Genomic DNA, 26850 nt, shown 5'->3' with positions numbered 1-26850 from the left:
TTCCGATCTTTGAGTTTCTTATTCAGTTTTAAAACAATGTGGGATTTAATATCCCCTTAATAATAATAATTTATCGATCCTAAAATCGATAGAAGTGCAAATGCGTATGTTTGAAATCACTGAATGTAAGTGTCTGGTAAACAATTCCATGTGTCAAATACAATCTGATCTTGCTTTTTAAGATCTTCTATTTCAGACCATTTTTTTTGTATTGCAAAAGTAGATTTTTGTCTTTCCAACTCCTCCAGGTCAGCTTTAAGATTTCTAAATTTTGAATTCCACAAATCCTGGGTTTTCAGGTCCTCTAGCTCAGTGCTTCCCAAACTTCTGGATGTCAGGGCCCTCTTTGCAAAAATTAAAATATTTCACGGCCCACCTTCGAAAAAAAATCGTAATAGAGAGATATATTATTATAATATTTATTGTATTCATGTTCAATACAAAACATACACAGCAAATATTGCAAAAATCAAATGCATATATTACATTTTTTGCCTCTTACCGTTTGGTTCTGAAGACGATGCAGGCTGTTCTGGTAAAATATGAAATACTGTCCTTTTTTTTTTTTTTGAGTCTGTTTCTGCTTCTTTTGATTGTTCGCGGGAATTTTTTTTTATTTTTTATCAGCCACTTATCTATCTCAGGGTTAAATTTTTTAACGTAGAATAGATCAAATAATATCACCACTTACCGATACTGGCACACCACAGACTGATAACATGAAATTAGTGAATATAACCTGAATAAGGGAATCCCCGGACCAGGAACATTTTTCTCTTTTGTGACTTTTCTCCCTTTACGGTAATTAAGCCTAACGCGAAACAGACTGCAAAGGCAGATTATTAAAATGTGCATATGATTGGTGCGGTATTAACAAAAGATCGTGCAACCGAAAGATAAAAGCATAGCTGACAATTGAGTTGAAATGCTAACTCTCTTCAACTGAATTCCATATGTGAAAATTCCATATGTTATACTGCCATAACATTCATTATATATATATTACTTAGTTTTAACACATTGGGTTGAATTTTATTGCTGCCTTGAGAAATCGAACTCACACACATCTAATTAATAACAATAGTTTTTAGTTAGATACTGTGTTTGCCCATGCAACATATGGTTTTGTTTCAGTCTATACAGCATAGTTTCTGTATGAGGGGACATGTGATTCATTAATTAGTGTGTTTTTATCCCAGTTGTTTCTAATTGCACTATTTGTTGAGAAATATATTACACAGACTCCTCATACCTTATTCACTGGCATAATAAAAGTACTTGTTTTTATTGCCTCTGCAGTATAGTGGCTGTTAGGGAGGGCGTGTTGTTTACCACTGCAAGCGAGTTACTATCTCCCCACATGAACTTGTTTAAGCTTTTTTTCATGTGTGAAGTATATGCGAAACCTTTATTGGTAACAGAAAACTAGCTCGGATGACAGTGATAATATAAAATGAGTTTTGATATGTATATAAAGTCAATATCAACAATCCCTGATTACGAACGCGTCATGAAAGGGACAGGAAGATTTGGAGCTTCCCTGGAGAGCATTCGAAGTAAATACAATTAACCACTGCTTTGAAATGAAACATGTGAATAAGCAATATTTACTAATATTCATTAAGTGCCGAAATATAATCAGGAAGCAAAGTTTGTGAACCAACACCAATGTGTGAATTTTTCCATTAAAATATAAAAAATAACAAAAAAGAAATAATAAATAATAAAAGTTAAATACGTTTCTTTTAAAATAAAAAAAATCTACTTAGTCTTAAAACATTTTAAATTTGTTTTCATTATTTTGTGGCCCCCAAGGGGACCGCAGTCCACAGTTTGGGAAGCGCTGCTCTAGCTAAGTTGAAATGCAGCCTCATCAATTCCAGCAGAAAGCGAAAAATTTAATTCGGCAGGATTAATTTCAAGTGATCGCAATAAAAATGACATAGTTGCCTTGTTCTTTCTAAATTCCTCAAATCTCCCATTAAATGCAGATCGCATATTTACCACAATTTCTTTGAGAAAGGTTAAATTTATGGAATTATTATCAGCTTGTTATTGTTGATATTTCTTCAATGTAGGAAAATGTAATAGTGTGCCTTTCTCTAAGTCTGTCGCAAACAAATATAATTTTTGTTCAAACGAAATCACTTCTTCTAAAAGCAAAACTGCTGTATTTCCCTTTCCCTGTAGTTTCTTATTTAGTGCGTTTAAATGGGAAGTCATATCCACCACAAAGTAGAATTTTTGTAAAATGTAAATAGAACGTAAAGAAGATTATCACGTATGATTTCAAAGAGTTCAAACATGAAAGTATTAAATTTTTCAGCATCGCATGTACTATTTTCAATTGTAAAATATCCTTGACTTAATGTAAAATGTCCTTGATTCATTGCAAAAGCTAAACTTAGGGTTTTTAGTTTCTAATTTAATAAATAACATTAATTTTGCATTATTGAAAAAGAGATTGTTTAATAACAAAGAGAGCTGCAATTATTCATTCAAAGAGCCCCAGGTTGCCGACCCCTGATATAGATAGATATAGATTTTTTTTTTTATTTATCCTTAAGGGTCAAAGCTGTATAACTGAGAGACCTCCACATAGCCTTTAAAGGAATGCAGAAAACCGACCAGGACATCTGACCTAATGTCCAATCCTCACCTTGTGGTGCACCCATGCTGAATGAACAAGGATGGGCTGGCAACTTGAGATTTAGCTGACAAAATTGTATTCTTATTGGCTTAAACCACAATATAAAATGATGGTACAACATAACAGAACTTCATGCCGGCTGGGACATTGTCTCTCTTGTTAAACAGAGAAGACTATACAAAAGAACAAACATGTAGATTATTATGTCTGTACACGAATGCTAGGTGCATCAGACAAAGGGATAGAGTTTGTTGCCTTAGTCAACATGTTGCAACCTCAGATTGTAGGTATTAGTGAGACCTGGCTATCAGAACAGACCTAACTGGTATCGAGTGTCAAGGGTACAGTATTTTAGGAAGGATAGAGAGGATAGGAGAAGAGGGGTGTGTGTGTGTGCTGCTCATGATATCGGATGACTTGAATCCAGTTCGAGTTGAGACCTATGATTGTAGTACTACTACTACTAACAATATTTCATGTGGCAGTGAGTTTGAAGCTATCTGGTGTGAGGTGGAATCTAACAAGATCAATTACATAGTTAGGTGTTGTTACAGACCTGGTGTATCGGTTGCTAGTGATGAAGAAATGCATCGCCAAATGGAAAAGATAAGTGCGAAAAGAGTAATCATAATGGGAGACTTCAATTATCCAAATATTGATTGGGTAGCAGTACAATCTCATGAGAAGAATGAAAATGCATTTATTGAGCTGTTGCGGGACAACTTCCTCAAGCAGCATGTGACAGAAGGAACTCAACGTCAAAGAGTGTTAGATTTGATTATAGTGTCAGAGGGTGTTTCAGTTAAAGACGTAACTATTCTGCCTCTAGTTGGTGACAGTGATCATGTGGTACCTCACTTGGGAAATGACTAAGTTTATGAATGTTCCATTCAGAAAAGGTTACATGCTGAACTACAAAGCAGGAAATTATGATCAATTGAGGAGTATACTGAGTTCAGTGGAATGGGATCGGTTGCTGGATGGAAAGAATATCGACAGTGCATGGGAAGCATTTAAACAATACTTAAATGATGCGATATCAGAATGTGTCCCGAGAGTTTGAAGAATAAATAGAGTAGGAAACAAATGGATGCGTAATCTTATTAAGCAAGAGATTTGAAAGAAAAGGACAATGTGGAAGGAATACTGAGTGCATAAGGATGATGTCTGTTATGTGCATTATAAGCATTAGGCTAGAACAGTCACAACTGTTGTATGGAAAGCAAAGTCTGAGTATGAAAAGAAACTGGCTCTGCATGCTAAAGACAACCCACAAGAATTCTATCAATATGCTGCAAGTAAAAGAAAGAATGAATATGAAAGAATAACTCTTCTAAATGCAGATGGTGTGAGGGTTACAGACGCAGAAGAGGTTGTTCAGCTAATGAGTGCCCATTTTGTTAAGAGCTATCAACCTGGTGTATGCAGCATTGAGCTCACTGCTACCTCTTCACTAGATGAAGAATCACAGGTGTATGAGGACGAGGTATTAGAGCTGTTGCACAAATTGAATAAGAATTCAACAATAGGGACTGATGGGATATCAGCACGTGTACTAAAAGAGTGTTCAGCTGAACTGGCTATTTCTTTGAACAGGCTGTTTAAGATGAGTCTCAGAACAGGGAATATTCCACAGGAATGTATGGTAATTCCATTGCACAAGGTGGTGCAAAGACCGATGTGTCTAAATATCGACCAATTAGCATCTCAAGAGTGGTAGTGAAGATTGTGGAAAAACTGGTTAGGGCTTGCATTCATTAATGGGTTGACAGTGAATGTCTATTGTACTTTGCAATGAACAGCATGGATTTACTAAGGGAAGGTCATATTTTAACAACTTGCTCACATTCTATAATGTCACCATCGAACTAGACAAGGCGAATGGATATACCATGATACTTTTGGATTTTGCTAAGGCCATTGACAGAATACAGCATGGAAAGCTGTTGCATCAATTGGAGAATATGGGTTCAGATTATAAAATATTAGTATGAGGAAGAGGATGGCTGTCTGACAGATATAAAAAGAGGTATATGGGGAATGTGAGTCTGCAAGATTTAAGGCAACTAGTGGTGTACTCCAAGGATCAGTCCTTGCTCCACTGTTATTCAATCAGTACATTAATGATATTGGGAAGGATTTGACATGCAACATACAGCTATTTGCTGAATGCTGCCAATATGCAGTACTTGCAGAATGATTTGAATAGGCTGGAATTATGGGCAGGGGAAAATGGGTGTCCACATTCCCCGTTCAGTTCAATATCAGTGAACGTATTATACTGGTGGGATTATGCTAAAAGAAACATCAGGATAGGGATATTGGAGTGTTAGTAGATAGGAAGTTGAAGCTCAGGCACGATGTGGCAAAGATTGCAAATACAACTCAAAAGATAATTGCAAAGCTGAAACGAATGTTCATATGTAAAGATAAGGATGTCATTTTGCCTCTTTACAAGGCCTCGAGAAGACCTCACTTGTACTATTGTCCACAGGTCTGGTCTCCTAGTTTCCGTTGCGATTCTGATATATTGGAGAGAGTACAAAGGAGAGTGTTAAAATGATATCAAGATTGTGGAATACTGATTATGAAGACGATTTAGAATTTGTAGACTGCAGACACTAGCAAACAGGAGAAAGAGGGGTGATATGATTGAGACTTACAAGCTTCTGAAAGAATCATATAGTATTTCATTTGATGGAATTTAATTTATGGGGGATAAGGAAAGGACTAGAGGGCATCTTTGGAAGCTGAGAATGAAAGCCACTAAGAAGGGTGTGAGGGCTAGATTTTTCTCTCAGAGGGTGGTGCGTGATTGGAATGGACTGCCATTGGATGTTGTGAGTGCAAGCAGTGTGAATGAATTCAAGAAAAGACTCCCTGGAGGTCTCTCTTAATAATAATAATCAGGTAGAAGCACTGAAAATATCAACTGAAAATATAGGTTCTCCATTGTGAATGGAGAACCTATAGAACAAGTAAAACATTTCAGCTACTTAGGCACAATTTGTGAAGATGGTAAATTAAATATGGAAATAGACAACAAAGTCAGTATTAGTAGGAAGTTCACTGAATAAATTTATATGGAATAAGAGAGAAATTAGGCAAAACACTAAATTAGCTGTATACAAGACAGTGTTCAAACCAATTTTAAGTTATGGATCTGAGAGCTGGGTTAGAAATAAAACACTTGACCAAAGACTAGAGACCACAGATATGAGAGTCCTGAGAAAGATTAGGGAGTGTGAACAGATGGCATCAATGGCAGTATTGTATTAAAAACGAAGATATTAGGAAAGAATTTGACATTGTTAGCATCCTGGAATGTGTTAGCAAAGTTAATCTCAGGTAGTAGTATTGTCACTTAAACAGAATGGGAGAGTTTTAGCAAAACAAGTGTTCTCTGCCAAGTTGGCATTACAAAGACCCATAAGAAGACTAAGATATAGGTGGATTGATACAGTAAAAAGTGCTTTAGAACAGAGAAATATAAGATCTGATAATGTTGGAGTATTGACAGGTAACAGATTGATTTGGAGGAAAATTGTTGATAGGAAGTTAGTAATGATGTAAATTTTTCATGTAGTACTATCATATCCTGTACACCCTTTGAGGGTACATTTCAGGAATTTGAGTTAGACTTTATTAAATCCACTTTATTAAGTGGTACATCAGTAAATAAGAAAGTGGCATCAAAACTAACCGTTATGTCTGAATTTTTAAGGATATGATTTTTAACAGGTAATTTGAAATGGAGGGATTTTTTTTATAAAAAAAGTAAAGAAGTTACCAGCAGTGGGCAGGGGGAGAGTGCTTAGCTAACTGTTGAGCAAGTTTATAAGGGACTGTCTGTATTCTCAACTATAGGATAGGGGAATATTAGATTTATGGTTTGAGGTACTGCATATATATATATATGGGTGGTTTAACATAAACAAAGTTTATTTTGTTCATGATTTCTATGGGCCAGAAAGTCACTCTTTTCAATAATTTATGAAATTTTTATTTTGATTCATGATAACTGTAGCGTTACCCTTATCAGCTTTAGTAATCACAATATTTTTATTCTTATATAACTTTTTTTTTGCTATGTCTAAATGAATATTACTGGCTATTGAAGGTGGAAGACTGTAGATGCCAGTTTTATGTTCATAATAATTTCTAGTTTTAGAACTTGTTTAGGTGTAGTAGCAAAGTTATGACATTGACTGAGAGTATTTATAGCATCTTCTGTAAGCAATTGTAATGATAAATTTATAACCATGCAATCTCAATGAAGTTGTAGACTGAGATTAATATTGTTGGGGGAAATTTTTTTTTAGGTGCCTGCTTTTAACAGGATTCTACAATCTTCCACCTTTAAGAGCCAATAATCCTGCTCACCCTACCTCACAATTATTCCCAACATCAACGTCTTTAGGCCCTATAGGGATCAAGTGTGGACAACTTCTACACTTGTTTTTCACAGTCAGAGTATTGCTTTCACTCTTTTGATTCAAACATCTGCTCTGAGCAAGTTGCAAAAATTATTCTTAGCATGAAGGTCTTCATTTCTTACTCCATCCAAATTCCCACCACTTTGCAAGCCCTGGTTTAGCAACAAATATACCAAGACAGTTAAAGAAAAAAATTCAGCATACTGCAGGTGATATGTAACAAACACTATAGCTTCCGAGTATGAAGCTGGAAATTAAACAACCATCAATGAATCCAAATCTGACTTGAAAATAAAGCTGCCTCCTGGTGCTGATTTTCTCTTCCTCTAGACATTCCAGGAGCAGTGTATAGTATGCTGCCTGTGGTCTTTTGACAAGTTTTCTGGTCCTGATGCAGTATACAACTAATACTGCTCCTCAGCAGTATTAGTTGTATTCCAGAAACAAACACCTGTTCTATATTGTTTCTATGCTCTATTATATTCAGCAGGTGCTTATCCTAATACATGGAAGCAACAAATATCCAACTTATTTCAAAAAAGGAGATAAAAGTCAGCTTTCACACTACTTACCCATCACCCTCACTCCTGTCCTCTCCAAAATAATGGAGGCCATCAACAATCAACTTTTTCATTACCTATGCACTTTCACCAGTTAGTCAATTACCACTAGTAGGGATTCTACCACTGTAGATCTCAGCCTTCATCACCCACCAATGGACAACTGCCATGGAATGTTTGGAGATGATGTGCTGTTGCCCTTGACATATCCAGAACATTTCATTGGTCTGGTATTGAGGCCTGCTTAGTAAATTGCCATCATCTGATCTACCTTTCCCCTTCAGTAATTGGGCAACTTTCTTCCTCTTCACTGCATATCATGGTAGATGACTTCTTCTCCACCAATGCAAGAGTGCTTGGGGCTCTGTTCTATCACCTACCTCTTTTTCTCTTACACATAAATGACCAATATTCTGATCTTATTTTTGCTAATAATAATACATTCCATTTCTCCTACACATTTGACATATGAGAAGGCTTTGGAGAACACTTTGTATTCTCTCAAAAAGTGTCAACAGATTCCTCCTTTTTCAACCCTCACGAACATTGATCTGATATAGGTTCTTCCACCTGTTGTGTGTGTAGGAATTGGGGGAAAGCAATATTTTGCTGATGGTGGGATTTACTCTCTCTCTCACACATGCACACAAAATGGGACGGGTTGAATAAATGCCATGTCTATTAAACAGATAGAGAAATTAAGAAAACATCGAAATTTCTCTGTTCCACCACTCATTATTATATTATAATAATATTAATTATTATTATCACATCTTCCATGGAGTCAGCAGACTCATCATGGAAGGTTCCAACATTTTAAAATCCTTAACACTCTCTAAATTAACAACATATTCTGGTAATGTGTTCCATTCACCCACAATTCTCCGTGTAAAAAATCTATTCCTCATACCCTTTTTCACTACACTCTTACACAACACAAAGATGACCTCTGGTTATTCCTCTTTTTAAAATCCCCTCTGTATTAATCTGATAAAATTCCCTCACTAACTTAAACGTCTCTATCATATAACCTATTTTCCTCCTATCCACCAAATTCTGTAAACCACATTCCTTTAACCCTTTCTGCCCTAGTGATTCCAATTGGAATTACTAACTTTCTTGGCCTTCATAGCCCATATTACGTGGCAAATGATTCCAATTCTGAAATGATTCATTGAAAATGAATCATTTCATTTTCAATGATTCAATGGAAATGAAATTTCCATGAATCATTGAAAAAAATACATTTTCATTTTCTGAAAAATGAAAATGTATTTTTCAGAAAAATACTTGATACCCTTGCTTTTTTAGACCTAAAGACAAAATAAATAGAAAGAAAAATTTTTTCACTTGAAAAAAAAAATGGAGTTCCGCTAAGGGGGTGAGGACTAGTTTTCTCTCATAGGGTGGTGGCATGATTGGAATATGTGCAAGCAGTATGAATGAATTCAAGAATAAGTATGATAGCTGTTGTGTGTAGTATGTATCCTCCCTCAATGAGTCCCTGTCTCCCTGGAGTTCTTTTTTAATAATAATAACAACTTTTAATTGAAGAAAGAATCCAGCTGCAGTCTGGTGAAACTGGTTGTTTACTAGAGAAAGATTAATATACTTATTCTCCTAAAAGTTGCATTCTGCAGATGCCCTTAAGAAGAGTATTTTTACCCCCTATGGCTAAGTAATAAATAAAAAAAAAAATAATATCAATTTTAACTGTTTCATTTCTTACATTATTTCCACTTTGAGCCATTGCAGTGATCATTTGAGTCATAAATTGAGTGAAAGAATCCTGATTGCTTGAAACACCTGATGAACCTAGCCGTGGAGCAGAACCAAGAGTAGATGAAGGAGGAGTTGTAGTTGTAGTAGTGGCTGTGGTAGTGGAAGTGGTATTAGTCATGTTACCAGTTGTGTTAACTGCACTGCTAGGCTGGCTACCTGGAAATCTATTTAGAGAAAAACAAACTAAATGGTTAGAATAAATTCCCACAATATCAACAGCTTGAGAAATGCATATCTTGAACATTTTAAATATTCAGTTATATATTAAAGCTTTAATTTTCAAACCAAATATTCTTATCTAGTATCAAGATAAGATATTAGGCTCTTCTACTAATGTGTAGGAATCTACTATTTATCAGATTGTCAAATCAGCTTATTGCACAATTTCTCAACTTTTTCCAATTCTTCCCCCCCCCCCTCTATCTCTCATGCGCACGTACATACACGGTCTGTTGCAATCTAAAGAACTAGTCAATGGTACTGCCATCACTAATTTATGTTACTTAATGGAATGATATTAGAGATATTTATTTTCAAATATCTCTAATAAGCATGTGAAGTGGAATGTTCAAGAAGTACCAAATAACATTTCTCAGGTTTTAAATCTGATAATTATTACAAGATACAAGAGTAGTTGTGGGTCCAAGAGCGTATTATTATTACATGACATCTCCATGGAAGCTGAAGGATTATCATAGGAGGCTGCTCTACACAACATGATATAGTGTCTCTATTACAGCACTCACTACATAGATTTTTTTCATCTGTTCAATGCATATGTTCTCTGATAAATATGCCTGTTTTGTGGGACAAAAAACCTCCACAGAACAGGGGTAAAAGGGTCATGTCTCCTGGAAACTCAGGTTTTTCCTTCTGCAAAACAGGTAGAATCCTCTGCTGTACTGCAGAGGATTCTGCAGTATGCAGACTTTCACAATGGTAAACTTATGGTGACCACATTAATATATTTTCCTTCATGCTTACATGGTGATTCAAAGACATTATGAAAATTATGGAAACAACTACTGCATTAGAGTAAAACTTTAGTTTAATATAAACTAAAATAGACACTCGATGTTTTGGCCTTCACATTAAGGTCATCATCTGGAGTATACACATATATACAAAAAAAACACTACAATCTACATGGTGTGATAAAGTTACTGATTAACCGTTAAAACAATTGGCCTGATATCTGAACTCTCTAGCTATATGAATCCAGATATTTTGAATGTGCTCAAAAGAATCGCTGATAATTCAGCTAAACATATTTTGGAAAGTAATAAAAAAAAATTAAGGCCAAATTTCATATTTTAAAACAACAGCAAAATTTGACTGCCAATCATTTGAATCTAACCAATCAGGATATCTCTTCCTTGACAAATAACTCAAACAGTGAACAGCAAGCAAGTGAGACGAGGAGTGACCAACCGCATGTAAGCAATTGTCATGTAATCAATCTATCTAGCCACACCTCAAATAATGGTCAACACCTGCATTACTTAACCACCTTACCGGCCATTATGGATCAAATACACATCCTCATACACTTCATATCCATCATATATTTCAATGTAATATCAATGGTATTACAGTTTTAATATGCACTTTGCATCCATGATAACCCTGACGTCTTGGCCAGTAACGTGGTTAATAAAGGCCTAAACTTCGCAGTAGCACCTAGAACTGTCAATAAACTGGATTTTATATACCACATAGAAAGAGGCATTAAATCTCTCCCAAATAACATAGCTGATAAAATTCGTTTAGAAACCAGCAGTGTTTTGAATAAAAAGAAAACCATATGTAGCAATCTTACAAAAACAGAACTAGCAGCAATTAAGTATTTAAAGGCTAATCAAGATATAATTATAACAAAATCGGACAAAGGTGATGCCATGGTTGTCCTTGACAGATCAACTTACGTTCATCAGATGAATCAACTAGTCTCCGATAACAGCACCTATCAACTTGTGAACTATAATCCAACTAACAGGATAAAGAAAAAAACTGTATAATTACTTAAATCTGTCACTTCTTGGCCATCAGACACTATTAAAAAACTAATACCACATTATGCCCATTCTCCCAGAATATATGGTGTTCCCAAGGTACACAAACAAAACGTTCCACTTTGGCTGATAGTTGAGGGAATAGACAGCCCTAATTATCACCTAGCCAAGAAATTAGCATCAACACTCAAGGAAATGGCAGATCATTCCCCCTCCTATATAAAGAACACACAACACTTTCATAAACAAAATTAAAAACATAACACTCGGCAAAGATGATTTATTAGTCAGTTTTGACATACGTTTCTGCCCTTTTCACAAATGTCCCAATCAGCGACACAATTCTTCTCCCACAGAAGCCTGACATTACGGCCCCCTTTGTCCATCATGTACTACGTTCTGGTTAATTCATGTGCCAAAATAATTTTTACCTACAAAAAGAAGGTACTACCATGGGCTCTCCACTATCTCCCCCCCCCCCCCCCAATTGCTAACTTTTATATGGAAGCTTTTGAGCAATGTGCTCTAGATCCCTTTACTCTAAAACCTACAGTTTGGCTTCTTAGATACGTTGACGATGTTTTCGTTATTTGGCCACATGGCCGCCAAACATTAAATACATTCCTTAACCACCTGAACAAACAACATGAGTGCATACAATTTACTAGTGAAATTGCAAATAAGAACACACTGGTTACATGTCTTCCCTCAGCCAGTCTATCCTTCACTGTTTACTACAAGCCTATTTGGACAATTTACTAGTGAAATTGAAAATAAGAACACACTGGTTACATGTCTTCCCTCACCCAGTCTATCCTTCACTGTTTACTGCAAGTCTACACATACCGGCCAATATATACATGCTAACTCCTATCACCATCCTTCGCAAAAACTTTGTCATTAACACCCTCAAAAATATATAAAAAAATATATAAAAAAATAATATAGATTACAGTAAAACTATAGCTATTCTACACTGTTATAATCTTAATGCCACTTATAAACCATCTTTAAAATAAAGAAAAACGTATTCAACTCCTCTAAAGATCCTCTCCCACCCATTGGCACAGCCAGGAGTTTATTGCATCTGTAACTTACCTTATATTGGAGAAACTTGACGCACAATTCCTATCCGTAAAAAAGAACAAGCGACACATTAAATTTAACAATATTGGAGAAGCAGGCCTAAACACCCTACACCAAATTGATTGGAAAAACACTTGTTCTTTACATCATACAAAAATTTGGTATGAACGGAAATTCAAAGAAGCATGTGAAATTTTGATTAACCACCCCAATCTTAACAATAATTGGTGCATAAAAATCCCAACAATTTGGATGACACACATTCAGCCTACCTAGTTTTCCAGCAAACTCTAACTTCAGGACTCTAAGCAATTTTCAGCTTTTATTGGCCACTATCAATACTGATTAGCTATAAATTATATTACTTATATATATTTTTTCTTTTTATGTGAACATGTTGTTCTCCAGCTTTAATTTAATTTTGTAACCTAATAATAATAATAATAATAGACTAGCTTTGATGTAGTAAGGTTTTTTTTTACACAAGAAGTCAAGCCAAAATTTTAACAGTTAATCAGTAACTTTAGCACACCATGTAGATTGTAGTGCTGCTTGTTTTTTTGTATATATGTGTATACTTCAGATGATGACCTTAATGTGAAGATCGAAACATCGAGTGTCTATTTCAGTTTATATTAAACTAAAGTTTTACTCTAACGCGATAACTGTTTCTATAATTTTCATAATGACCACATTAATAGTTTGTTATAGTGAATTTCCTTGTCCAAACAGGGCTTTATTAGAGACTTTTCATTGGCTTGTTATAATGATCTCTGTCATCACGAGAGATGACTGCAGTTACAAATTTTTTTGTTTAGTCAGAAAGTAAATTATGCAAGATAAGAAATTATATTCCTGTTTAAATCCAACACCCAAGCAAACATTGGTTTACACATTAAGGAGAGTAATCTGCCATTTATTCAATCACACTGAGAAGGTAATTTGCTATTCTGATATCTGAAGGGTGGTTGTTTTGTAGGTTGAATAAATGACAGATTACTGTATCTTCACAATCTCTTATCCACAATATTTGTCCAAACTAGTCCACTACTTGTCAGCACTACAGTATTCTCATACCTAACATTTTGTGCTTCTAAGACAGTTTGACTGAATTAATCCACCTACACCTTGGTCTTCCTCAGGGTCTCTTTCCTGACATCTTGGCATCAAACCCTGTTTTATTAGCCTTTCCTTACCCGCTCTATTTAAGTAGCCATACTACCAAGATTAAAATGGAATGTGTAAACAGTCCAAGATTAGCACTGTTTACACATTCTTGAATGCCAACAGTGTCAAGTTCCTTTCTAATATCTTAATTTTTAACATGATTCTGCCACTGATGCCATCTGTTCACTTCCCTAATTTTTTCTCAGACCCTTCATATCTGCAATCTCTAGTCTTTGATCAAATGCTTTATTTCTAACACAAATCTCAGATCCATAGCTTGAAACTGGTTTGAACACCGTCTCGTATACTGCTAGTTTGGTGTTTTGGTTAATCTCTCTCTTGTTCCATATAAATTTATTCAGCTGGCTACCCACTATACTAGCTTTGCTTATTCCGTTAGCTATTTCCAGATCTCAAAGTTTTAACTTTATAGATTGCACATTCATTATTAATGAATTTTGTAATTGGTGAGTTTAATAATCACAGTTCCTTTTTAATCCTTGTTTCATGTAAAGCCAAAAAGAAGAAGATAATAGAGTACAGAAAAATTAATCTCCTTGTTGGAAAAAAAAAAAAAAAAATTCAATACATCATCCATGCAGTTTATAGAGCTTTGAAATAACCTTGGGAATAAGGCACATTTCAGTGTGTCATGTTAAAAACCTTATAAAAATAAATCTGAAGTTCTACATTATGAAAGGTGAATGTTAGAAATATTTTATCAAGACTAAGGGAACTGTCATAATTAACTCCATTTTAAATTAACAAATCCATCATTATTGAAATGTAATGTTGTAAGCAGATTACATACAACTTATCCTTATGAATAAGTTGTATGTAATCATAATAAGTGAACATAAAATTAATGCAAGTATAATGCAGTGTTGAAAAAAAATTCGATACAGCCATCGCTCGGTTATATAGCCTTGAAATAAACAGATATTAAATGCATTCTAGTGTGTATGTTAAAAATCTTATTAAAATAAATCTGAAGTTGTAAATTATGAAAGGCTGACTTTTAGGGATACTTTGTCAAGAGTGAGAAACAATGAGATAAAGGGAACTGTTATGATTAAAATGAACTAATTACAACAAAAGTAATGAATAATCAATTGTACATTCTGTAAAGCAAATAGTGAGTTTTAAATTAATCAATACATTATTATTGTGATATAATATTGCAAACACATTATATATACTTATTTACATTCTTTTCTCCATGCGAAACCTGGAGAAACAATTTAATGGGATGATATTTAATTTGGAGAGTCAGGGAAACTAGGTCATCATGGTAGGAATAGTGAGAATGTGCATGTAGGTTCAGCTAAGGTAATGCAAATGTGATAATGATATGAATGTCACTGAACATTATGAATCTGATGAAAGAGTGTACATATATGATTCATGTTCAAACCTTTTGAGTGTGTATGTGGGGGGAGGGGGGGAGAGATGGTTATTTAGCCAAGCAGGCTGCAGATATAAATATAAATATACAAACAAAGCATCCAGGAGGTGACTAGTTATGTCTATATAACAAATGCCAAGAACACCGGGAACACAAGGGGTTGCGTCTGTTGTTGCTTAAGGTTGTTAGTGAAACCTGACTCTCACAGTTAGATGTAGTGACTTGAATCGAGTGTAGAGGATAGAGTATTTTTAGGAAGGACAGAAGAGATAGGAGAGGAGGAGTGGTACTAATGTTATCATATGACTTGAGTTCAGTTAACTGAAACTCATGCAAGCAATAATAGTGATAACATTCCCTGCAACTATCAGGTGTGAAGTGGGGGTTAACAGGATGAAATAATAAGATTAAAATACAAGAGAAAACTCATGTGGAAACTCTCAATGTTTGTTTGTAAAATTAACAGATAGAGTGGGTCTCTTGCAATGAGCCTTTTGACTCCATTGAGTGCCCATATAAATAATAATAAGTTTCTGCCTATGTTTTACAGGCACCTTCAGTACATTAAATAGAACAGTAATGAACCAATAACAGAAAATTCTAAAAAGTGTCACCTTAGTAGCTGATGTACGATAAAAAAAAATTGGTCAATATTACAAGCAATAATTATACATAAAGTTAGCAGATTGAAAAAGTACTATTCGCCATAAAGGAGATAAATGCAGACTATTGGATCTATTTAAGTTAGGACAATGTTTTTATAAAGAAACTTGTGAGATGTTCCATAAGAAATCAGCTTTTATGAAAGATTCTTTTCTTATTCCCAAGAACTCTATGCTTGGTGAAGATGGCATGTTCAGCAAGTCTGGCATGTTCAGGCTCATAGTATTTGATATGCGACATGTTCTTATGACAAACAAAGCAGATCTTCAAAGATTGCCCATAATATGATAAATCACAAGAACAAGGAATCTAGCAAACACCCAGAAAACTAAGAGGAGGAAGCTTGTCTTCAGGAGATATGAAAAGGGTGGAAATTTTTTTTCACAGGACAAGAGGTAACAAAAATGTTAAGGTTTTAAAAATGTTTTGCTATATATTCAATAATTCCTTGCACATAAGAGAGAAGAAAGGAATGCATAAAAAGCTTTGAAAATGTGCTTAAATGAGGCAGTATCTGAAGGTGTCTCTAGAGTTCAATGAATAAATAAGATGGGAGTGCATGGATATGCAACATTATTATTATTATTATTATTATCTAAGACCTCCAGGGAGGCTGTATATTATCCATCCCAGCTATCATACCTACCCTTGAATTCATTCACACTGGATGCACTCACTACCCGTAAGGGCAAATTATTCCACTCACTCACTGCTCTCTTGGAGAAAAATCTAGCTCTTAACCCTTTCTTGACTGAGAACAACCTTAACTTCCATGGATGCCCCCTTGTTCTCTCCCCGCCTTCCATATAACAAAAAATTTCATCAGTTGAAATGCTATAACACCCATTCAAAAGTTTATAGACCTCTATCATATCACCCCTCTTTCTTCTGTTAACCAGAGTCTGTAATCCACATACTCGCAATCTGTCCTCATAATATAAATTATTAAGCAAGAGATTAAAAAAAAAAAAAAAAAAGATGATATGGAGGAACATCATGAAAATAAGAATGACAGGAGTTATGAAATATATAAAGTGCAGAAAAGTTATGAGTATTGTATGGAAAGCTAAAGTAAAGTATTAAAATAAACTGGCTATGCAAACTAAAGACAACCTAAAAGAATTTTATCATTATGCTTCAAGTAAAAGAAAGAATGAATGTGAAAGAATAACTTTAGTTATTCTTTCACATTCATACCACTACATTGAATGAAGAGATATGAGGTGCATAAGAAAGAGGTTCTAGAGATATAGCATAACCTCAATAGAATTCAGCAATGGGGACAGATGGGATATCAGCCTGTATGCTAAAGGAATGTTCAGCTGAACCAGTTCAGCCCTTGACATGTTTGTACAATTTTAGTCTCAGTTTAGCAGAGATATTAAGGAATGGAAAGCATGTATGACAGTCCCACTGTACAAGGGTAGTGCAAAACAATGGTGTGTCTAACTACCAACCTATCAATATCTGTGGAAGGATGGTGATGATTTTAGAGAACATGATAAGACTCACATAGAGAAATGGGTTGAAAGGCAAGCTGTATTTTGCAAGTAATGCCATGGGTTTACTAAAGGGAAGTCATGTCTGAGTTGGATAAAGAGGATGCATACACTATCATACTGTTGGACTTTGCTAAGGCATTTAATAGGATACCACATGAAAGGCTGGAAAATATGGGACTAGAATATAAACTATTCACTTGGATAAACAGGTGGCTAGTGGACAGGTAATAGAAAGTGGTGTATATATAGGGGGGGGGGGGATCTGCAGATTTAAAGTGACCAGTAGTTATACTCTAGGATCAGTCCTTGGAGCACTGCTATTCATCAATGCATACAGTAATGATATTGGGAAGGACTTAACACGAGATGTTGAACTGTTTGCCCATGATGCAAAGATAGGCAGGGCAATCAGGGAATGGTGCATAGATGATATCAAGATTACAGAATGCAGATTATGAGGAGATGAAGAGTATGTGGGTCAGATGCTGGTAAACTGGAGAAAGAGTAGTGATATTATAGAGACCTATAAAACTTCTGAAAGGGTGTTATAGGATAACAGTTAAGGAAAATTTTAATTTTATATGGAAGGTGGAAAGAAGACAAGAGTCATTCATGGAGGTTAAGAAAGGGGTGACAGCCACAGTTTTCTCTCAAGGAGTAGTGAGTGAGTGGAATTTGCCTGTTGAAGTGGTAAATGAACCTATACACTTTTTCATTATCTTGGAAGTAAAGAAAAACTACAGGCTGTACCGCTTCAGAAGGCAGTGGGATAGTAGTTCGCTGTTACTACAGCAACCGTGAAGCTGTTGACTTGGAGACCACGTGATAGGTAATTGAATTTTCCAAAAATAAGTTCCCTGTAACAATTTAATGGTATGAAACATATAATTCTAGCATTCTGCAAGTAAGGAAGTAGTAAAATAATTATATACAAATTATTTTACTACTTCCACACGATGTGATAATGTAAAAAATTTAAGCAACTATTTTGCGCACCATAAGCCTATAGTACGAATGGTAAGAAAAGCCGGAAATGTATCTTTTCCACTACTTCCAAGATAATCTGAAATACAGTATAGTGTGAATGAGTTTAAGAAAAGGAATGACAGCTGGTATGAGTGATGTATGATCTCCATTGATCTCTTGATGATGATAATGATGGTTGTTTATTAAAAATTATCAAGATTGTGAAACTAGGATGTAAACTGTACTATTATCATTAAACTCATATAATTACAAGATTCATTAATAATAAGCTGAGCATTCCATAAAGTAAATACTTGACAGTTTAAATTAATAAATCCTTAAATATTGTAATCAAATGTTGCAAGCAGATTATACATATCTATTCACAAGAATATTTATTAAAATGTTAAACTGCCATGCTTTTCTTTTGTCCACCAGCGAAACCAAATTCACACATTATATGAAAACTGGCATTATAAGCAGACATTGCATCATCATAATCATCACTGCAAATTATTTTATCGCATAATGCTGAGTACAGAAAAATTACTCTCCTGTTGATTCAATACAGTCATCACTTAGCTATATGCAGGGTTGAAATAACCAGATGCTTAGCACAAATCAGTGTATCATGTTAAAAACCTTATTCAAAGAAATCTGAAGTTCTGAATTATGTAAGGCTCAATGTTAGTGATACTTTGTCATGACTGAAAAAAGAATGTAAAGGGAACAGCTGTCATAAATTACAAAATTCATTAATAACAAACTGTGCATTCCAAAAAGTAAATACTTGACAGTTCAAATTAAAAAAAAAAATCCTTAAATATGTAATTAAATGTTGCAAGCAGATTATACATAACTATTCACAAGAATATTTATGAAAATATTAAACTGCCATGCTTTTCTTTTGTCCACCAGCGAAACCAAATTCACACATTATATGAAAACTGGCATTATAAGCGGACAATGCATCATCATCACTGCAAATTATTCTACCACATAATGTTGAGTACAGAAAAATTACTGTCCTGTTGAATCAATACAGTTATTGCTTGGCTACATACAGCCTTGAAATAATCAGATGCTTAGTACATATCAGTGTGTCATGTTAAAAAACCTTATTCAAATAAATTTGAAGTTCTGAATTATGAAAGGCTCAATGTTAGGGATCCTTTGTCATGACTGAAAAAGAATGTTAAGGGAACAGCCGTCATAAATCACAAAATTCATTAATAATGAACTGTGCATTCCAAAAAGTAAATACTTGACAGTTCAAATTAAAAAAAATTTCCTTAAATATGTAATTAAATGTTGCAAGCAGATTATACATGACTATTCACAAGAATATTTATGAAAATATTAAACTGCCATGCTTTTCTTTTGTCCACCAGCGAAACCAAATTCACACATTATATGAAAACTGGCATTATAAGTGGACAATGCATCATCATCACTGCAAATTATTTTATCGCATAATGCTAAGTACAGAAAAATTACTCTCCTGTTGAATCAATACAGTTATTGCTTGGCTACATACAGCCTTGAAATAACCAGATGCTTAGCACATATCAGTGTGTCATGTTAAAAACCTTATTAAGATATCTGAAATTCTGAATTATGAAAGGCTGAAATTAGGGATACTTTATCACAACTAAAAAAGAATGTAAAGGAACATCATCAAGAACCATGGGTCCAATGCCCATAGGTGTCTGATGCCATCTGGATATGATTCTTCCATTGCATTCATATTTTGTGCAAGATGACTCAGTTTGTGTATAGAGTTTCCGCACCATTTGACAATGTCATCCCCCATTCTCTATTTGGTATTCCTTTTTTGTTCTTTCCTTCAATCATCCCGAACAGCAGCATTTTTATTTTCCTCTCATCGTTCATTCTACACATATGGCCAAAGAGACGTAGTTCCCTTTTGATTATTTTCTGGATCAAGTTTTCTTTTGGTTGTATTCATCTGTAGATTTCCTCATTGTTCACTTTCTGCATCCAGCTTATTCTCAAGATCTTTCTATAGCACTTCCTCTCAAATGCTAATATCCTCCTTTCAGATTCTCTCAGAAGTACCCAGGCCTCACATCATGTTGCTGAAGATACAGGTTTCTACAATGTACAGTTTAGTTTGCATCTTTATAGCTTGGCTCTTCCATATTTTGTTCCATGGATTTTAAAATAGTTGTTGCTCTGGCTATTCTAATTTATCTCTCTTTTTTGGGGTCCAAGTCATGCGTCATGTGGCATCCAAGATATGTGAAGTGTTCCACATTTTTCAGTTGAAATCTATCTATGGTAACTCTGTTCAGTAACTCCTGTTATCCAAATATCATTGTTTTTCCTTCTGTGTATAGTGTTTGCAATGTCTGTTCCGGCCTTGCTGCGTCTTCTTCAGTCAGGACGATGTCATCTGCAAAGCAGAGGTAGTTTATTATCATGCCATTTATTGAAATGCCTCCACCTTCTTCTTTAATCTTATCTAGTGTTCTTCCCAGATGTGTGATGAAGATGACTGGTGATATTGGGTCCCCTTGTCTTGTGCCTTGACTAGTGGCAAACCAATCTCCAGTCACACCTGCTATCCTGATTTTTGCTTGTGCTTGGCTATTTATATCTTTCAGCAGGTGGATCAATTTATTGTCCACACCATGGATTCCAAGACAGCCCATGTTATATTTTGTCAATATTACCAAATGCTTTTTGGAAGTCCACAAAACAGCAGTATATCTTTTTGTTCTTTCTTCGAGCTTTCTCTGCTATTAGTCTTAGTGTGAATCTGTTGCACTGGACTTCAATCTTTTCGAAATGTGGCTTGCTCATCAGGAAGATGTGCCTCCATATGACCCTCCAGACATTCTGTTAGTATTTTCATCAGCACTTTGCAAGATGACTCATTAATGCAATAGTTCTGTAATTGGTGCATTCTAAAGCACTAGCTTTCTTATGAAGAACAACCAAGACCGATTTTTTCCACTCTTCAAGGGCATACCCTGATCTCCATATTTCATTACATAGCTTATGCATTTCTTTTAAAACTGATTCTCCCCAATATTTTAGCATCTCACCTATTATGTTGTCATCTCCAGGACTTGTTGTTCTTGAGATGTTTTATAGCCTTATTCACCACCTCTTCCAAGATGTCATTTTCAAAGATCTCTGCTGGTGGAGAGATTGCTTTCAGTTCTTTGATTACTTCTGTTGGAGTATTATTTAGTTGATTTTTATATAGTTCACTGCAATATCTTGTCCATCTGTGTATGATTTCAGTCTTGTCCATCAATACTTTACCATCTTCATCTTGACTGCTAATGATCCTGTTTGCCACTTCCTATTGACATTTCTTATAAGTCTGTAGACCCCTCTCCAGTTTTGTGTTCTCCACAATACTGTTTAATGTCTTTGCACTGGTCCTCCAACCACTTGGCTTTATCAGATCTTGCTGCTTTCCATACTTCACTGCATTTAAGGGAACAGCTGTCATAATTTACAAAATTTATTAATAACAAACTGTACATTCCATAAAGTAAATACTTGACAGTTTAAATTAATAAATATCCTTAGATACTGTAATCGAATGTTGAAAGTTTATTTTTCACTTGGTTAGAGTATAATAATAAAATTAGTTTAATCCTTTATCCAAGTGTGAGCAAACAAAGTTTGCACCAGAAAGTATCTTCAGGACTGGGGTAAGGTGGTACAACACCAGGGCAACTCGTTGCAAAGGTGGAGCAAGCTACCAACACTCCTATCTCAGTATCTCCAATAATGCAAAACACATCTCCTTGCGGATATGTCTAATGTTATGCATTAAGGGAAGGGCCACTACCCAGACTAGTTTCGACCTTTATTGAGGTCTCTTCAGTGGGAGACAGGCCCAAGTGGAGATACCAGGCAGAAGCATTAGCAGGTCATCTCTACCTATAGGAATTGCCAAATGGTGTGCCACCCTTTTTTAATAAATTACTCTGGATTTAGAGAAAGATGTAAAGTTTAGTCGAAACTAGTCGGAGTAGTGGCCCTTCCCTTAATGCATAACATTAGACATATCCGCAAGGAGATGTGTTTTGCATTATAGGAGATACTGAGATAGGAGTGTTGGTAGCTTGCTCCACCTTTGCAACGAGTTGTCCTGGTGTTGTACCACCTTACCCCAGTCCTGAAGATACTTTCAGGCACAAACTTTGTTTGCTCACACTTGGATAAAGGATTAAACTAATTTTATTATTATACTCTAACCAAGTGAAAAATAAACTTTCAACATCTTTCTCTAAATCCAGAATAATTTATTTAAAAAGGGTGGCACACCATTTGGCAATTCCTATAGATAGAGATGACCTGCTAATGCTTCTGCCTGGTATCTCCACTTGGGCCTGTCTCCCACTGAAGAGACCTCAATAAAGGTCAAAACTAGTCTGGGTAGTGGCCCTTCCCTTAATGCATAACATTAGACATATCCGCAAGGCGATGTGTTTTGCATTATAGGAGATACTGAGATAGGAGGGTTGGTATCTTGCTCCACCTTTGCAACGAGTTGCCCTGGTGTTGTACCACCTTACCCCAGTCCTGAAGATACTTTCAGGCGCAAACTTTGTTTGCTCACACTTGGATAAAGGATTAAACAAATTTTATTATTATACTGTAATCGAATGTTGCAAGCAGATCATACATATCTATTCACAAGAATATTTATTAAAAAATTAAACTGCTGTGCTTTGCTTTTGTCCACCAGCGAAACCAAATTCACACATATGAAAACTGGCATTATAAGCAGACATTGCATCATCATCAGTGCATATTATTTTATCACATAATGCTGAGTATAGAAAAATTACTCTCCTGTTGATACACTACAGTCATCACTTGGCTATATGCAGGAAAAACCAGATGCTTAGCACATATCAGTGTATCATGTTAAAAACCTTATTCAAAGAAATCTGAAGTTCTGAATTACGGAAGGCTGAATGTTAGGGATACTTTGTCATGACTGAAAAAGAATGAAAAGGGAACAACAGTCATAAATTACAAATTTCATTAATAACAAACTGTGCCATAAAGTAAATACTTGACAGTTTAAATTAAAAAAATCCTTAAATACTGTAATCAAATATTGCAAGCAGATTATAATTCACAAGAATATTTATTAAAATATTAAACTGATGTGCTTCACTTTTGTCCACCAGCAAAACCAAATTCACACATTATATGAAAACTGGCATTATAAGAGGGCATTGCATCATCAACACTGCAAATTATTTTACCGCATAATGCTGAGTACAGAAAAATTACTCTCCTAATGATTCAATACAGTCATCACTTGGCTATATGCAGCCTTGAAATAACCAAATGCTCAGCACTAATCAGTGTATCATTTTAAAAACCTTATTCAAAGAAATCCGAAGTTATGAATTATGTAAGGCTTAATGTTAGGGATACTTTGTCATGGCTAAAAAAGAATGTAAAGGGAACAGCCATCATAAATTACAAAATTCATTAATAACAAACTGTGCATTCCATAAAATAAATACTTGACAATTTAAATTAAAAAATCTTTAAATACTATAATCAAATGTTGCAAGCAGATTATACCTATCTAATCACAAGAATATTTATAATCATCATCAAATTCCTGCCATGTACCCTCAAGGGGGTGTATAGGATATGATAGTACTACAGGAAAAAAATTACATCATTACTAACTTCCTATCTACAATTTTCCTCCAAATCAGTCTGTTACTTGTCAAGACTCCAACATTATCAGATCTTATATTTCTATCATCTAAGGCACTTTGTACCATGTCAATCCACCTATATCTTGGTCTTCCTCTGGGTCATTTTGCTGCCGACCTGGCAGAGAACACTTGTTTTGCTAATCTTTCTTCGCTCATTCTGTTTAAGTGACCATACCACCTGAGATTAGCTCTGCTAACGCATTCCTGGATGTTGACAATGTCAAGTTCTTTCCTAATATCCTTGTTTTTAATATGATATTGCCATTGAAGCCATCTGTTCATGCCTATAATCTTTCTCAGGACTCTCATATCTGCGGTCTCTAGTCTTTGATCAAGTGTTTTACTTCTGGCCCAGCTCTCAGATCCAAAAGTTAAAACTGGTTTGAACACTGTCTTGCATACAGCTAATTTAGTGTTCCGACTAATTTCTCTCTTATTCCATATGAATTTATTCAACTGACTTCCCACCATACCAGCTTTGCTGATTCTGTTGTCTATTTCTATATTTAATTTACCATCTTCAGTAAAAATCGCGCCTAAATAGCTGAAATGTTTTACTCGTTCCACAGGTTCTCCATTCACAACACAGTTGACATTTTCAATGATTCTGCCTATTTTCATTGTCTTTGTCTTTTTATTGCTAACCTTCATACCATATCTATTACAACAGCTATTCAATTTAGTCAGAGAATCTTGCAGACTTGTAGCGGATTTATTTAGAAGTATAACATCATCCGCATAAAGCAAAGAGCTGACATTAACATCTCCAATTTTGATATCATGTTTAATACCAATTTCCTTCATAATGTGATCGATATAGATAATGAATAACAGAGGGGATAATGTACATCCTTGTCTCACACCAGATTTAGCATTAAACCATCTTCCTGTACTTCCTTCAATCCTAACTGCTGATTTACAACTCAAATAAAGACTAAGTATTTTGCTTGATATAATGCCCCATTGACACCATATAACTGTAGCGTATTGAATAGCTTCTCTCTTGGCATCTTGTCATATGCCTTTTCCAAATCGACAAAACTTAAATACAGATCTCTGTTATGTTCCCATGCTTTCTCAACTATTTGTCATAAAGTGAAGATCTGATCCTGACAGCCTCTATTTGGCCTGAATTCAGCTTGTTCTTCACCAAGCTTTTCTTCCACAATTCTTCTCAACCGTTTCTCAAGTATACTTGCATATATCTTGCCAGGAACACTCAGTAGGGAAATACCTCTGTAATTCTCACATTCAATTTTATTTCCCTTCTTATATATGGGTACTATGAGAGCTCTACTCCAATCATCGGGTATTCGTCCCTCTGTCCAGGCTTTCTGAATTATGTAGTGCAGCCACTGTAAGACTCTTATACCACCATACTTCAGCATTTCTGGTCGAATATCATCTATTCCTGCTGCCTTTCCACATTTCAAGCCTTTGATGGCTTTTTCTACTTCAAGTATGGATATGTATTCCTGACTGCATGCCTGGTCAGTGTTTTTTTACTACTGTGCTGTCATCACTGCTTGTTTCATTTAGCAGTTTTTCAAACTAATTACTCCATACTTCAAGGATATCTTTTTCTCCCGTTTTCATGTCACCTTTATCATCTCTAACTCCTTTTACAGCACTCTTTCTTTCATTCCTAAGCTTCTTCAACAACCTCCAGAATATCTTACCAAAACTGCTGTGCTTCACTTTTGTCCACCTGCAAAACCAAATACATGCATTATATGAAAACTGGCATTATAAGCAGACATTGCATCACATCATCATCATCATCATCACTGCAAATTATTTTACAGCATAATGCTGAGTACAGAAAAATTACTCTCCTGTTGATTCAATACAGTCATCACTTAGCTATATGAAGCCTTGAAATAACCATATGCTTAGCACATATCAGTGTTTCGTGTTAAAAAACTTATTCAAATAAATCTGAAGTTCTGAATTATGAAAGGCTGAATGTTAGGGATACTTCGTCACGGCTGAAAAAGAATGTAAAAGGAACAGCCATCATAAATTGCAAAATTCATTAATAATGAACAACTGTGTATTCTGTAAAGTAATAATTTTAAATTAATAAATACTTTATTACTGTGATCAATTGTAGCAAGCAGATTATATATAGCTATTCACAACAATATTTATTAAAAAATTAAGCTGCTGTGCATTACTTTTGTCCACCAGCGAAACCAAATTCACACATTATATGAAAACTGGCATTATAAGAGGACAGTGCATCATCATCACTGCAAATTATTTTACCACATAATGCTGAGTACAGCAAAATTACTCTCCTGTTGATTCAATACAGTCATCACTTGGCTATATGCAGCCTTGAAATAATCAGATGCTTAGTACATATCAGTTTGTCATGTTAAAAAACCTTATTCAAATAAATTTGAAGTTCTGAATTATGAAAGGCTGAATGTTAGGGATACTTTGTCATGACTGAAAAAGAATGTTAAGGGAACAGCTGTCATAAATCACAAAATTCATTAATAATGAACTGAGCATTCCATAAAGTAAATACTTGACAGTTTAAATTAATAAATCCTTAAATACTGTAATCAAATGTTGCAAGTAGATTATACATATCTATTCACAAGAATATTTATTATAAAATTAAACTGCTATGTTTTGCTTTTGCCCACCAGTGAAACCAAATTCACACATTATATGAAAACTGGCATTATAAGCAGACATTGCATCATCATCACTGCAAATTATTTTATCACATAATGCTGAGTATAGAAAAATTATACATATCTATTCACAAGAATGTTTATTAAAAATCAAACTGCTGTGCTTTGCTTTTGTCCACCAGCTAAACCAAATTCACAATTATATGGAAATTGGCATTACAAGTGGACACAAAATCAC

General features: G+C 34.9%; 1 protein-coding gene and 1 long non-coding RNA gene across 5 annotated transcripts in view; one reads left to right on the top strand and one right to left on the bottom strand.

Annotated features, from left to right (window-relative positions):
• Positions 1-26850, bottom strand: part of Ubqn (ubiquilin) — a 249211-nt gene that overhangs the window by 15707 nt on the left and 206654 nt on the right. Inside the window, exon 13 of the mRNA XM_090403922.1 lies at positions 9376-9592. Coding sequence (XP_090260048.1) covers positions 9376-9592 — 217 coding nt within the window. The remainder of the gene's footprint in view (positions 1-9375; positions 9593-26850) is intronic.
• The window catches only part of LOC150099677 (uncharacterized), a 128209-nt gene that overhangs the window by 13861 nt on the left and 87498 nt on the right, over positions 1-26850 (top strand). The window lies entirely within an intron of this gene.

This window comes from Typopeltis vanoorti, chromosome 14 (genome assembly GCF_054136105.1).
Source record: "Typopeltis vanoorti isolate ZY-2024b chromosome 14, IOZ_Tvanoo_1.0, whole genome shotgun sequence".
NCBI classification, from domain to species: Eukaryota; Metazoa; Arthropoda; class Arachnida; order Uropygi; family Thelyphonidae; genus Typopeltis; species Typopeltis vanoorti.
Note: the sequence above shows the minus strand (reverse complement) of the source record. Positions and strands in the feature narration are given on the sequence as shown.